General features: G+C 35.0%; 1 protein-coding gene across 4 annotated transcripts; it reads right to left on the bottom strand.

The window, feature by feature from the left end:
* Positions 1–1511: 1511 nt before the first annotated feature.
* Positions 1512–16253, bottom strand: ndufaf7 (NADH:ubiquinone oxidoreductase complex assembly factor 7). Of its 4 annotated transcripts, none has more exons than XM_067384702.1 (10): positions 16111–16253; positions 14686–14846; positions 11409–11489; positions 11216–11326; positions 6357–6567; positions 6208–6266; positions 5970–6083; positions 5387–5530; positions 2814–2987; positions 1512–2101 (listed from the first exon to the last, which is right to left on the bottom strand). In XM_067384702.1, the coding sequence occupies exons 1-10, from the start codon at positions 16148–16150 to the stop codon at positions 1898–1900; spliced, it is 1299 nt and encodes a 432-aa protein (XP_067240803.1). In that variant the 5' UTR covers positions 16151–16253; the 3' UTR covers positions 1512–1897. The 4 variants fall into 4 exon arrangements, with proteins under 4 accessions (XP_067240803.1, XP_067240802.1, XP_067240805.1 ...); XM_067384701.1 differs by having other exon boundaries at positions 14686–14936; positions 16111–16251; XM_067384704.1 differs by having other exon boundaries at positions 11414–11489; positions 14686–14936; positions 16111–16251.
* Positions 16254–16416: the final 163 nt, after the last annotated feature.

Raw genomic sequence — 16416 nt, 5'->3', positions numbered from 1 at the left:
TACATGCTTCCTTTATTACTTGATCGAGTACTTTTGGAGTGTTTGGCTTTTGGCATTTCATGTCTGAGGCTGCACCCTCTGGAGGTTGCATTTGTTGTTTAGAGAAGTAATATTATAGGATTGACATTTCTTGCGAGGCATAAATTGCAGTAATTTCTTTCATACTATGGAAAAAAAAAGGTTGCTTATCTGAAATGAGACAGCCTCAATGTATGCGGCTGGCAAATGCGAGGGTACAGCCTTTGATTTTGAACTTTGATTTTGCTCAAGTGTTTTTATTCACTCCTTCAAGTGGACTTTTAGTGGGCTAAAGTAGGGAACAGTAAATGAGAATAAATGAGGTGAGATGAAATGAGGTCATTTCAGACAGCTTTTTCAAACTCTTCCTAATCAAACAGACCAGGTACAACTCATTAGCTCATTAGTAGAGACTCTTAAAGGAACACTCCACTTTTTTTGAAAATAGGCTCATTTTCTAACTCCCCTAGAGTTAAACAGTTGAGTTTTACCGTTTTCGAATCCATTCAGCCGATCTCCGGTTCTGGCGGTACCACTTTTAGCATAGCTTAGCATAGTTCATTGAATCTGATTAGACCGTTAGCATCGCGCTTAAAAATTACCAAAGAGTTTTGATATTTTTCCTATTTAATACTTGACTCTTCTGTAGTTAAATCGTGTACTAAGACCGACGGAAAATAAAAAGTTGTGATTTTCTAGGCTGATATGGCAAGGAACTATACTCTCTTTCTGGCGTAATAATCAAGGAACTTTGCTGCCGTTCCATGGCTTCAGCAGTGCAATGATATTACGCAGCGCCCGTGAGCCCCTGCTTGCACAGGGAACGTGCCTTGCAACCATGGAGACGTTTGTGAGAGACGCTGCGTAATATCATTGCGCCTGCTGCAGCCATGATTCGGCAGCAAAGTTCCTTGATTATTACGCCGGAAAGAGAGTATAGTTCCTAGCCATATCAGCCTAGAAAATCGCAACTTTTCATTTTCTGTCGGCCTTAGTACACGATTTAACTACAGAAGAGTCAAGTTTTAAATAGGAAAAATATCAAAACTCTTTGGTCATTTTTAAGCGCGATGCTAACGGTCTAATCAGATTCAATGAACTATGCTAAGCTATGCTAAAAGTGGTACCGCCAGAACCAGAGATCGGCTGAATGGATTCGAAAACGGTAAAACTCAAATGTTTAACTCTAGGGGAGTTGGAAAATGAGCCTATTTTCAAAAAAAGTGGAGTGTTCCTTTAAGACCCAAAATGGATGGGTCCTTAATGTGTGCTTTTGGTGTTCCTTCACAATCAAGGTTGGGAAACTGCTATTTTGAACAGTTTTTAGATAAAGGCCTACAACTAGATGCTGGAACATGAATGCAAGGGTTTCAGTCATTAATAAGCTCAATCACTGACACTGGTTAAAGGGTGCTTGTTATATAAAACTTATTTACATTGTTCAGACAAATTCAAATACAGCAAAGTGTACTGCTCACTGTTAACATCACCTGTTTACCATTTTCTGTTTTTTTCCCTACCCTTTTAAGCTGGTAGAAGATTTTACTTGCATCAAATATCAGACCATATTCTAGACCTTGAAGAAAGGTCTAATACAGTGGTTCTCAACTTTTATCCTAGGGACCGACCACAAATTTTGTATTTCTTCCTTAACACACTTGATTCAGATCATCAGCTCAAGAGCTTCAGGAACAGGCCCGAGTGTGTCAGATAAGGGAGAAATGTGCTTGATACTGCAATAACAGAGTGCAGACCATTAAACAAATTATTTATTTCAACTAAACTGAACAATCAGTACAGTCCAATGCATGTCTGTAGCACAAGATTACATCTAGTTGTCTAGTTTTTCAGAACATGTGGATGTCCATTTACAATCTTTTCATTGCACGTTCAGCTCAGCAAAGCCCGCCACGGTTAACGGTGCTGCGTCCTTTTGCATCCCTTTCCTTTGAGCCAGCCGACCTTGACTGAGCATAGAGAAGAACTGAAACCTGTGTCCCATTTTCTCAGGGTTGATTAGCATGTCATAGCTGTTGATGAGCTGTGCTCTGGTGGAGGGGTCATGACAGCTCCTCAAGAGGACCTAAAACAGAACATGACAAAACAAAGGTCATGAGTTAAAACAACAAAACTTTGCCAAAAAATATGGCTAAAGACTAAGTACACTGTGACATTTTAGGGAGATTTGTTTTGGGTCAGTTATTAAAACACATACACTACACCAGTGGTTCCCAACCACGTTCCAGGAGGCCTCTCCTTTATCTGACACACCCATTTCAGGTCTTGGAGTCTCTACTAATGAGCTGATGATCTGAATCAGCTGTGTTTGATTAAGGAGACATAGAAAACATGCAGTGTTGGAGGGCCTCCGGGAATGTGGTTGGGAACCACTGCACTACACCATTGGTTTTATACACAAATATTTATCAAAACTAACCCTAATAGAAAAGTTTATGAATTTTTACAAAATAAAATTTTGGGGTCGGTAGTCTCTTGTGCTCACAAAGGCTGCATTTATATGGTCAAAAATAAAAACTGTAATATTGTGGAATATTATTACAATTAAAATGAACTTTTCTATTTTATTATAATGTAATATGTAAGTTATTCCTGTGATAGAAAAGCAGCTTTTTCAGCATCTTTTACTCCAGTCTTCAATGTTATTGGTCTTTCAGAAATCATTCTGATATGCTGATTTGGTTCTTTTTATGATTAATGTTGAATGTTTTGTAGAAATCATGGTAATTTGTGTACTTCTTTTAAAAGCATCCAGACATAAATACTGTCATTCTCACCTGCAGGCGGGAGTCAATGCCCATGTTCTTCAGGAAGGATCTTTGTGTGATAGGTCCCAAGCAGGTCACCTGATTTCCTGTAATTTTCCTCAGGTAACTGAAGTCCACATCTGCTGTCAAGTCTGCCATGCCAGGTGCCTCCAAGACATTGTGGAGTTGATGGTCTTTAAAGCCCTGCCACAAAAATAAACTTTAACAACAAATTCATACAGGAAAAAAATGTAAAAAATTAGTTCCATGCAGGTTACAAGTGAACTAGGACTTGGGCTGCTCCATTTAAACCCACTGCACAGATTCTGCTAGTAGTAGGCACTTGCTAAATGTAAGCAATAACGTACATCCAAGTAAATGAGACACTTTGAGAATTGGCGAGGGAAAGGCAAAAAAAAAAAGAACCCTCATGTCATTTCCTTGTCTCATTCCAATTTTTTTGTTTTGACAATGGACGATTCCCAGAGGGTTGCGGTTTTATATTGTTATATTATATTGTATTAAACTAGCTGTCTAGTTCAAATTCTATGCAACAACAACAAGCACTCCTCCACAGGACACGTAATATAGTAGTTCTTCTGTGTCTATGGTGTAAGAAAAAATTATGGGGACACTAAAGATTGAAAGAGGAAGAACTTGCAGCATAGCAGCACCTTGGTTTCAATGGAGTCAGGATGGACACTGAACACCTAAACTTTTATACAGTTACAATTTACTTCTCCATGATCTGTATGTTAATGAAGCCCCATTGAGATGTCAGTGTCCCAAACCTGCTCCCATTGTACAGTTGATAACAATTTGCAGAAATGGTGCAGAAACAATTAAAGTGTTTACTTAGATCTTCTCTGATAAATCGGTAACACTTTACAATAAGGTTCATTAGTTAAACATTAGTTAATATATTAACTAAAATGAACTAACCATGAGCAATACATTAATGTTAACGAAGATTAGCAACAAGTTAGTGAAAATACAGTTGTTCATAGTTTGTTCATGTTAGTTCACAGTGCATTAACTAATGTTAACAAGATTTTAATCATGTATTAGTAAATGCTATATAAGTGCAGTTCATTATTTGTTCATGTTAACTAATGTAGTTAACTAACGTTAACTAGTGAACCTTATTGTAAAGATCAATGGGTTGATACAAGTATAATGAAATCAGATGAAGTTGAATCACATTTTAGGGCAGGACACTAATTTCTTACAACGGACATGACAAACATACAAAAACAGCTGATATAAGCCTGGAATTTCCCGTGTTTGTTTGTTTATAGTTTAATGCCATGCCAGTTACCCTGGCTATATTCATGGTGAGAAAAAAAAAAAAAATTAAAAACCTATTTTAATTTATCTCAGATAAAATTTCTAAAAATAGATCTGGTCTTTCTTTATAATAAGAGTCAACTGAAAAATAAAGAATTCAAACAGAGTTCAATCTATCACAGTCCATCAAAACATGCTTTAGTGATAATGGATTCTGGCACAAGGGGCATAAAGGGGGATCTTAACCCGTTAACAGAAACCCTATTCGACAACATGTGTAGGTAATATGATCACAGTGATTTTCAAAATGGAAACAACTTTTTACACCAATTACAGGATTGATTTTGTAAAGGAATTTGACAAAGTGAAGTGAAATCCTACTTACAGCTCAAAATTTAAATGAGTGGCATAGGCTTAAAGGGATCGATAAGAATTTAGGTATTTTTACAAAGAAAAATCTTCCAGAGTGCAGCTTTAAAGGGGTCAAATGATGCTTAATATTTTCCTTTTCCTTTAATTAATAATGTATCTGTTTGTGCACAATCTGCAAAGTTACAAAGCTTGAAGTCTCCCACAAAGGGATTTATTTGAACAAAGAACCAACCTAAAATGCCTCAAAGTCCAGAAATTACCGTCACAATGTGAAATATTAGCATAATGCCTACTCAAAGGCATACACAAAGAGATAAGACAAGGCTTCTGTGACTTGTAGTGTTGCTGCAATGTCATGGAGACGCTGTGGGTTTGGATGCGAAAGCTAAAGCCTTCCGAAAACAGATGAAATAAGGAATCATTGGTTAAGATTTATTTATAGCACTGTTTCTAAACAGTACAACCCAAAAGTTTACTTGCATTTTTTGGAGGACAGCTTCCTGAACTTGGGAGAACACAATGCCGGCTATACACAAGTCGGTTCCAATTGATTTGCTTGATCATCCACATATTCAGAATGTGACTCAGGCTCTAATTCAGACGGTAAAATAGTTGACATTATTAATTGTTTTATTTTTAATTGCTTTAAAAGCCTTGGATGCTGAAACTATTTGGTAAAGCAATTATGGTAAGGGGCATTACATTTTCGACACGCTTAAGGTGTTTGCCCAAATACAACACACGGAGTCAGCTGCATGAGCACTCTGGGCTTTTTCGGAAAGAGGGGCTTTGTAGAAACCGGAATTCAGATCATTTCAGACAGACTGGGATTAGAGGTGTTGCAATAATTATGTTATGTGAAAAATGTTAACCTATTATACAGTATTACAGCCAATAAACAAAATCAGAGAAAGCCTGAGAGAGATGACAATCATGGCACTTACTCTGAAAGTATCAGTTTTTGTTCCATCATGCCCATAGTCTACAATCAATGCTGCGCCTCCGTCATCAGCAATCCGATTGGCCAGTTTCTGAACAATGACTCCACCTTCTGGACACACTTCCACATGCTGCCTGTTTTCATCTTTCTAAAAATAATAATTGATAGAGTTCACTGACAAACAAGAATGTACAAGAGGATGAAACAGAAAAATCTTTTCAAATAACATGTTTTACATTTATTTTTTAAAAAGCTCAAATATCTGACGTTATTTAGAAACATGGGCATGATGATCTACAGGGGTCATCGCTCTGAGGATATTTAATGTTGGATGTTTTTTCTTAATGACACCACTCCATGGGTGTCATTAAGCAATTGTTGTTGACGTTTTGTGTGAATGTACATATTTGCTATTTATTTATTACATATTTTATCCTTCTTTTTATCCTGACTATCTTGGAAAGCATTTTGGTTAACTGATGTTGTTTTTAAATTAACTCTAGAATTAAAATTGTAAAATGGACTTGCATTTCTTCTCATCTGCTGACTTCATGACAAATGTTCTCAGCAAAGGAGGAAGAACTCACTTGTATAAGCATGCTGGAGGCCAGTGTAGGACTGTGAGAAACCACAAATCTCAGTTTTTCTGGACTTTCAGGATCAATATCAACCATCACCTCCCGCCAGCCTTTCTCTGTTCTCTAAAAGACCAAAATCCTTTTTATGTAATGCTAATGTTTAATTTTGAAAATTATTATTTAAAATTAACTTATGCTAAGATTTTTAATATTTCATGTGAATACTTAATTTTACAATCTGGTGTACCTGAAACTTGTGAATGGGTAATGCATCAAAAAACTCATGGGCAAGGAAGACACTAAAACCTGGCAAAAGGAAAACAGACTTTGATTACAACAAGAAAGCATCATTACCTTATCAAGGAGAGAGTTTTTTTCAGTTTGATGCGTTCATACCCCTCGGGACATCCTCTATCCTGTGGTACCAGTATATAGGCAGGCCAGTACATGTGGTGCCACTGCGGTAAACAGGCTGATCATCATTACATGTCCACGTCTGATCTCCAGTTAGACATTTGGCCTGAAGTTGGCTTAACTTTGGGCTGACCTCCACAAGATGAACAGAGATATCTGTCTCTCCCAGGACAGCTTTTAACTGACTGAAAACCTGGAACATATGAACACGACACTTGCTCAATTGAAGCATCCCCACAGTTGTAATCACCTAAAGCATTCCTTTGGTACTCTAAAGTGCACAGTTAAAAATTTTAATGTGAAATTACAGTATATTCCAGGTTAATAATTGCATTACTTTCACAGTAATTTCACAGTATTACTTCTCTTGGTATTACTTGGTATTACTTAACTGCACCCTCAGAAATGTATTGTAAAATCTACAGTACTTTACTGCAAATTTCAGTCAAGTTTTTACAATTGTATAGGTAAAAAAAGAAAAAAAAAAAGCTTGGTTTCACTTCGTTTTTCATTATTTTGTACTCTTCAGAGTGTATCTTTTTTATTATTATTATTTGTTTAGTGTCACCAGTGTTTTGTAGTATTGATGTCTGTGCATAGGTGATGCTTATAAGAAAAAAAGTAATGTGTTGCAAGATGATGTCACTATTTTGAAAGATCAATCTACAAACAGTTATGAATTTGAAATAAGATATAAGTAAATCTTCATGCTAAAATAACATTAAAATTAAATCATTATATTCATGCTAAGAATAGTTTGACTGACTTAAGATCAGCTAATTGGCAGAGATCAGCTGACCTAAGATCAGCTTATTTTATATTTTAGCTTGTTTTAACAAATGTTTCAGTTGTCACCCTTCTGACTGGCTAGATCAGAAATTTGAATATGAATATAGTAGGGCTGTGTATCGCCAACAATGTCACGATACGATACACATCACGATACTAAAGCCACGATACGATACGTATCGCGATATGGTTCAATTTAGAATTTAAATTTCTTTTGAGCAGAGTTTAGTAACAGTAATATGTGTTTATTGAATAACCAAGTGTTATAACAGTCGTGATAACTGAAAAACTATTTTGTTTTTGTCATTAAAAAAAACAATTATTTAAATTAAATATTAAAAAATTGTCACAAAAAAAGCTTCTTTTAAAAGCTTGCTTTTAAAGTCACTCCCTCAGTAACTGAATTGACAATTATAGTGACACTGAAGCATATCAACAAAGCTCAATGACTAATTTCACTTGCAACAGTAAGTTGACTGTAAGAAAACTAAGTTGGTTGATTATATCGGCTATAATATTATAATAATGTCTATACTGCCTGTTTTTTTTTTTTTTTCATCTGTGTAGTTAAATCAACTCAAAATATGTTCCAGAACAACATACGTTTTTATTAACAAAATATGGGCTACATGAGTTTACAATACACACTTAACAATAAGGTTCATTTATAAAACATCAGATAATGTATTAACATGAACTAACTTGAGCAATACATACTGTATTAGTTCATCTTTGTTAATGTTAGTTATTAAAAAATACAGTTGTTGATTGTTTGTTCATGTTGGTTTACAGTGCATTAACTAATGTTAACAAGATTTACATGATGCGATGTGACCGCAAAGGGCACTTTCACTTTCACTTTCACGATCAAAGTGCATGCCACTGATAAGCATTGTAAATGCAGTATTACAGTATACACATACCAATTAAATGCGCAGGTCTCCTCTCGTGCATCCTCCCCACTGGACGAGGCCAATATCACTTTCGTTTCGCTTTCAGATATCTCTATTATATGTCATCACTGCTTTTACCTTTCTAGATGTAATTACCGAAATCAAAACAGTCCATAAACTATATCCTCACGAAAACGTCAGTCAAGCCAGCTTGCGCGTCAACCTGAGAGGCTTCCAAGTTTCTCGGTTTCTGAATGGACGGTTTGGCTTGATTGACAAACGCTAGCGTTCGGGCATGATTTATATACCATCGACCTGTCCTAAAACGTTAGCATGTTTTGATCGATGATTTGGAGATCGTGTGTTTCTCCGTTCGAGAGCGCATTTCCTGACAAAACAGTTGATTATTTACGAATGAAAGCTCACAGAAACGTGAATGTCTGCTTGCGTTGCCTGCTAGCATCGATTGACGTCACGTGATTGGCTAGATTTAAAAGCAAGACAGACTCGATACGGCAGCTGCTGTATCGATATGTGCATCGTCAGGAGTTCATGACGATGTATCGTTGTATCGATATTCTGAGCACAGCCCTAGAATATACAAGGTCCAAGATTCAAAGCAAATTGAATACTGATCGCCATTGTGGTGACTTCACAACAATTACAGTGGTAAACAATGTAATTTTTTACAGTGACATGGTTCAGAGTCCTGCAATGGGTCGGGTACCCGCGGATACCCGCATAAAAGTGGATAAAACGGGTGGATTGTGACATTCCTAAAATTCACGGGCGGGGATGCGGGCGGATAATTAACTCCTTGCGGGCGGGTAGTAGCGCAGATGAAAAATATGCACAATATTTGTATGTCTAAATTACCATTATACGCAACAACGATATGACATTTGACCCATCACGTCTCCACCACTGAGACAGTGCGACTTCTGTTGATGCTTCTCGTAGCCTAGTTGGAGCGAGCGTTGCATCTCCATGTTTTCTGTGCTAATGCGGTCGTGATGAGTTCATGTAGGCTAACATAAGGGTTGCGCTGTCAAAGAACCGGCAAAAAATGTAGCCTTATGATTATGTAAAATATAGCAAGGATACATGTTAATTGTTTATTATTAAACAAGTGTTTTCTGTGTCAGTGGCTGCAAAGATGAAGTTGACGATGCTGACTCGCGATCGCCGCAGTAGTGAACGCGCCTGAGAGAAATGCACATTTCATTCGGATTACATAAGCAGAGAACAGTCTGTTTTCTTTCGTTTTGAATTGCTCTGTTTAAAAGTAGACATTCCAATATAGATGTATTCCTCAGGTCTGTGAAGCAAGTAGGCTAAGTTACCTTATACGCTGAGTTTTAGTTCATTTATGATACGAGCTCCAGTTCTCCCCGGCGCCTCCGTACGTGTCGTGATCATCTATTGCCTGCTATATTTACTTCTTATTTATTAAATACAAGCAATTGGTTGATGAAATATTGATTAAAATTAAGATACAATTAATACAAAACGAAATTAACTTTAAAGAGTTTTAAGAATTTTTTAAAAGTTAAGAACATAACTTTTAAAAAATAAAGACCTTTAATTGGAATGATTTCAGCGTGTGTGATTTATCACGGGCACAGGTTGGGTAACGGGCCAAATATTAACGGGTCTGGGCGGGTGCAGATTTAATTTTGATATTATCATGGGTGACGGGTCGGATCTGGTGCTGAACTTTGCGGGTACGGGCGGGGGCGGGTATCCAAAAATGGACCCGTGCAGGACTCTGACATGGTTAAAGACAACTTTATAATGTGAATTCACAGTAAAAGCAGTAAATTACTGTGATGCAAGTATCATTTTGCTGTTGATTAAAGGGATAGTTCACCCAAAAATGAAAATTTGATGTTTATCTGCTTACCCCCAGCGCATCCAAGATGTAGGTGACTTTATTTCTTCAGTAGAACACAAATGATGATTTTTAACTCCAACCGCTGCCGTCTGTCAGTCAAATAATGCGAGTGGATGGGAACAATAAGAGTCGAACAATGAACAATAAGAGTCGAAAAAATATGCACAGACAAATACAAATCAAACTCTGCGGCTCGTCATGACACATTGATGTCCTAAGACACAAAACGAACGGTTTGTGTGAGAAACCGAACAGTATTTATATCATTTTTTACATCTAATACACCACTATTTCCAACTGCATTCAGCACTTGTTTAGTGAGGTCTGATCGTGCTCTGACAACAGCAGTAATGTCTAGCACTCATTGAAGTATATGCGCGAGACATCACTGCCATTGTCAGAGTGCGATCAGACCTCACTAAGCGACATAGTGGTGTATTAGAGGTAAAAAATGATATAAATACTGTTCGGTTTCTCGCACAAACCGATCGTTTCGTGTCTTAGGACATCAATGTGTCGTCACGAGCCGCAGGGTTTACTTTGGATTTGTCCATGCATGTTTTTTCGACTCTTATTGATCCAAGTTCCCATCCATTCCCATTATTTGACTGACAGACGGCAGCGGTTGGAGTTAAAAATCATCATTTGTGTTCTACTGAAGAAATAAAGTCACCTTCATCTAGGATGCGCTGGGGGTAAGCAGATAAACATCAAATTTTCATTTTTGGGTGAACTATCCCTTTAACAGGAATTTATAAGAAAATGACCCAGCATGCATTCATTTCACTATAAATTTCTGACTACAGTAATTTATTGTAAAATAATACTCTTTAATAATCCTGTAAATTCCTGGCAATTTTTTTTAGTGTGTATTTGTGCAGTAATTATGTTTTGCGTTACAACTGCATTCCTTTTAATGACAGTTAACAACAGAGAACTTTAATTCTTGATGACAATGTGCACAAAAATCTTTTAAATGTCAATATTTCATATTTATTTAAATTTTAAAATAAATTCAAATTTTTTTTTTGTTTTTGCTTTTGCTATGTGTTCTTCATCATCATTAAGCATTATAGGAGAAGCCGTCATTGTGGCACACAATTTTACTTACATTTTAAAAGTTTTATTATTGTGAAGATTTTGAATGAAAAACCAAGAGGTAATTTTTTTACACATACTGTTTTGCTCACATTTACCAAAAGTGCCAATATTATTGCATTTTATGATGCCTTCCCCTACCAGACAATAGCCATTGGAGTACTTACCCTCAGGATGTCACTGGCTAATGAACCTCTACCTGGTCCGAGCTCCACTAACTGGAACACACTGGATTTCCCCGCTGCCATCCACTCACTGACACACCAGACACCCAACAGCTGTGGAAGAAAGACCATAGTTGTTTTATAAATGTATATGGTTTTAAGACTCAGTGGACATTTCATTCTAAACAATGCTTACCTCACCGAAAATCTGACTGATTTCTGGTGACGTAATAAAATCACCTCCTGCTCCAAGCATGTCATTTTTTACGTAATATCCCTAAAAAACAGAAAACAGACTTGAGCTCTGGTGGAAGAGCATTTACTATCTAATTAGCCAGACAGATGTTCATATGTATTAAGAGGGGAAAAAAAAAAAAAAAAAAAAAATTCAAATACAGAATAACCAGCTTCTAAAAAATCTCAACACTGTTCAATTAAATATTTTAATTTTTTAACAGCCGTCATTATAAATGTGTTAAGTCTGCTTTTTTCCAAATAATCAGATTTTTCTGACTCTATAATGAGAGAAGGGAGAAGGATCAAAAAAGAGATTTGCACAAATATACTACCAAAATGCTAACACTTAATAACTTTCATTAACAAATCATTAACAAACATTATATAAATGTCACGATTATGTTTAGTTTCTGTGTGTCTTTGGTTTTCCCTGTTTACTTCCTTGTTAATTTACTGATTTATTACACCTGTGTCCCATTTAGTTCCCTTGTTTGCTTCTCTCTCTCTCTCTCTCATATTTTATATATATATATATATATATATATATATATATATATATATATATATATATATATATATATATATATATATACACACTGCGTTTCGTTCAGTTCATTGTCCATTATCGTCTTTAGTTAATGTTAACTTAGTTAAATTAGCTTAATTAGTCATTTTAAGCACTTCATACCAATTATTCATGTTAACATATTATTCATTAACTCATAACTACAGTTTGTAAAGGTCACACATTTGGTCTTCGTTTACTGTGGTGTGTATGCAGACTTTTACTATTTGCACATTTTTATAAATCATTTATTTATTATTTGTTCATGTTTTTGCAGTACCCAATATAAAGTTAAAACTATTAATCATTGTAAATGTTTATACATATTTACTATTAATCATATAGTAATTTTAAGGGCAGTCATCTCAATGGCAAAAAAGTGTCTTGAATAACCTGAATTGACCATATTTACATATCTTTACAAATGTATTAATTATTTGTTTATGTTTTTGCAGTACCCATTCTAAAGTTGAAACTATTCATCATTTGTAAATGTTTATAAATGTTTACTAATAATCAAGTAGTACCATTACGGGCATTGGACCTTTAGCTATGGTAACAACATTTGTGCAAAAGGTGGTTAGTTAAGTTTAGCTAAATGCTTGCTAAAGACATAACGCACAATTGTAATTTGGGTGCAAAACACATTTTTATTGTCTCAACACCTAGTATACTATATCCTTAAACAGGATAAATGAGAGGAATCATACATCAACAGGGGAAAAAAATTCAAGAAAATCATTTATCAAAACAATGTAATATAAACAGTTTGAACAGTGTTTCCTTTTACTAATCAAACTGACCCCTGTTCACTGTTGACCCCTTAACCAACCCTTAAATCTACCCATAAGACCAAACTGGTCCCTAACATTACTCTATCACACCTCAACAGCAGCAAAAGTATTTTGCAATAGAACCTGAACACAAGTACTTACCTAACAATTTTTTAATTGTATTTATTTTTTTATTTTTTTGTTGACACAAGATAGTAGTCAAAAACATATAATATAAAGTGGGACCAGACATTCTTATATTGTTCAATTTTCTGTTGAACATACGGATCACTCATAGCTACCACACATCTTTTTGCATTTGTACATTTGTAAATGTAAAAAAAAGAAAAAAGAAAAAAAAAAGTGCATCAGGTTATATATCAACTGAAGTTTTACGACATCTGTAATTCATTAATATGTAATGTTTAATAAGTTCAGTAGTAAACATTAACAAGCAGATTATCTTAAATTTCTAGCTATTTGAATATATATTAACTACTGATCAGTTAAGCATTATATAATGTTTGTTAATGATTTATTAAAAAAAGTTAATATAAAGTGTTACCAAAGATTTATATTAAAAAATGCATTTTTCCTCTTTACTGCATATTTCTCTCTTTTTTTATTATTGGTATGAAAGTAAGATTGTGGGAGTGAAATTAGTGTATTGACAAAATTGTTATAAATAAAACTGTTTGTTCAGTGGTGTTGTTATCACGGTGTCAAAAACAAAAAAGTAATCAGTATTAAATAAATATTGGTACTACATATCAGTTAAAAGTGCAAATAATCTGTTTCAGTTATAAAAAAATGACATCGGTCAAAATGTATTTAGAGGTGGAAGGACAGTATGTCTAGCTAGTAGCTATAAACAGGCTCTAAAAGCTGCTGGGGCAGAGCAACTCTGAAAACTCATAGAAAAGAACCAAAACAAACTTAGGTTATTATTCAGCACAACGGCGAGATTAACAAATAATCAGATGTCTCCTGAAGGGAATATTCCAGTTCAGGAGACATCTGAGTTAGCTGACATGGCAAAGTTACTTATAGGTAGCAGACTATCTAATGTGGATTATTAAAATAAAGTGTAATCTTAGTTTCCACTGTTATGCTGATGATACTCAGCTATATACTTCTTCCAGACCAGATGAAATTTCTAAATGATTTTTAACATAGTGTGTTAAAAACATTGAAGACTAGACAGTAATTTTCTTCTATTAAAATTCTGATAATAGAGATAAATAGGACCAAAATCCTGTACACACAAGCTCTTGGAAAGCATCCTACATTTAGAAGGATGTTCCGTTACTTCATCCTCTACAGTTAAAGATCTGGGTGTTACATTAGACAGCAATTTATCGTTTGAAAATCATACTTCCCATGTTACAAAAACAGCATTCTACTACCTTAGAAACATTGCTAAGTTACGGAATATGTTACCTGTTTCAGATGCAGAAATACTAATTCAGGCATTCATGACCTCAAGACTGGATTATTATAATGCATTACTAGGTAGCTGTCCTGCATATTCAATAAACAACAGTTAGTCCAAAAAGCAGCTGCTGGAGAAAACTTGATATCACCCCAATATTATCATCTCTACAATGGCTACCTATTATGTTCTGTATCAATTATAAAATTATGCTTCAAGCTCCTTTGTATTTAACTGACCTTCTATCACGCTACAATCCATCATGTTCTTTAAGGTCACAAAACTCTGACTCTGACTTTTGAACATACTAAGGATATTCAATCATTTATGAAAAAGTGGTATCGTGTACCCCTAATTTGATCATTCAAATAAGCACTTTGATTACCCAGCCCTAATTGTAATGATACAAAAAGTTTAAGAATTCCATAGAATACAGTATCAAAAGTGAATGTGATATGATACATACCGACACTGGATTAGTGAGTGCCTCCCTCATATACTCAGCTACTGAAATTGGGCCTGTGGCAGTGATTTTGGAAATAAGATGTTTAAGGATGGATATGTTTGACTCCAGTCTCCGGATAGAAGAGTTTGAGCAGGATCTGTTTCCCCATATGGTCCACATCACTACAACAGACAGCACTGTATCATTACTATACAGTTTTCTTAGTTGCTGTGACTTTGTCATCTCTCTCTACAAAAAGATTAATCCCTGGACTGAAGAGAACAAAAGAAATTAATAAAAAAGCACGTCTTTGCAATACATTACATTTTAAATTATATTTAAAAAACAAAAATAAAACTTTTAAAAGCTTTAATAAAATTTCACAATATTACTGTTTTACTTGGTGAGAATAAGAGACTTCTTTCAAATATCTAAATTATTCCAAACTTTTGTATGTACTGTATGTGTATACCCTAACTTATATGCAAGCAAAAAGGTATGAGAGGCCATGCTGTATTGTGAATACAATCATGACTGAAGGGAATTGTTTGGCATGAAGTCCCTGACAACATTAATAATGACAGGGAATATGATGAATATTGGATTTTTTTTAATTATTACTATTTTTTCATTTCAAATACATATAAAAATAAAATACAAATACAAGTGTTTGTATTAGTAGTAAACTGACCAAAACAGTAGTAAACTGATCAAAAACAGAATAAATCAAATGACTTCGCCTTCCTTTTCACTTCATAATAAAAAACCCATGTCTGCCGTTGTGCCACCCTGACATTTGAGAATATACAAATTCCCGAAGAAAAGTTTTTCAATTATCTCAACAGCTTTAAAACTACTGATATTTATACAATGTGTTTATATGAAAGGTTTCAAACATTAACTTATTCCATAGTATTTAATTTTTATTATTAAAATAACATTTTAAATAGTTTTCCTAGTCAGTTAATTTGTGCGGAAGGTTGGGCCACCTTACATTTTTAGGGTTTAAGATACCAACACAAATAATATTTATTATTTGAATGTACTGAAAATTAATTCATAGGCTTTAGAGAACAAAGTGATACATGTCATGAATTTATCAAATTATTTTAAAAAGAAAATAATGCACTAGGACACTTGTAGCTTACAACTGCACGCTTTGACAAACATATAAAGCCCTGTTTCGGACTAGCATACAGTATTACATGCGAAATGTACGCAGTAGACTATGTGCAGTAGTATTTACTAGTTGTTTGATCAGACCTCAAGTTTTATTTTGAGTGACACTCGTAGAGCTGAGCACGTAACGTAATGAGATCAAGAATGCAGCACACACTACTGTCGGAAACATTTATCACAGCAGAATGAATTTGTTTTGGTGTTCAAAACGTTAGTATTTAATTACCAATATAGTGTATCACTCTCAGCAAAATAAACTCATCTCACCTTCTGGCATTACCCGCTTCAGCCTCAGCACAGTCCTCATGCTGCTCTCATTAACAACTTATTTCATAACCCGAAATTATAAACATTTATGACGAAGGTGAACATCGATGTGCTCCACACACAGCGCTATCACATATCCTTCATTCGGAATCGTCTTCTTCTGATTCTTGGCAGATCGCACTTATCAGTGCATTACTGCCATCTCCTGGCAGCTTACAATAGTACCGTTCATCTCTCCCGCGTATCCAAGGGAGATCTTATTTTATTTATTGATGCTCAAAACAGTGCACAAGTAATAACAAATAA

This window comes from Chanodichthys erythropterus, chromosome 4, assembly GCF_024489055.1.
Source record: "Chanodichthys erythropterus isolate Z2021 chromosome 4, ASM2448905v1, whole genome shotgun sequence".
Lineage (NCBI taxonomy): Eukaryota > Metazoa > Chordata > Actinopteri > Cypriniformes > Xenocyprididae > Chanodichthys > Chanodichthys erythropterus.
Note: the sequence above shows the minus strand (reverse complement) of the source record. Positions and strands in the feature narration are given on the sequence as shown.

Bases quoted from the DNA above. Each gene is read 5' to 3' on its own strand.
- ndufaf7 (XM_067384701.1), bottom strand. From the start codon at position 14,907: ATGACAAAGTCACAGCAACTAAGAAAACTGTATAGTAATGATACAGTG. The intron at 11,490-14,685 runs GTATGTATCATA...TCTGTTTTTTAG, and splicing joins CACTCACTAATCCAGTGTCG to GGATATTACGTAAAAAATGA. The intron at 6,084-6,207 runs GTACACCAGATT...TTGGTCTTTTAG, and splicing joins TACCCATTCACAAGTTTCAG to AGAACAGAGAAAGGCTGGCG.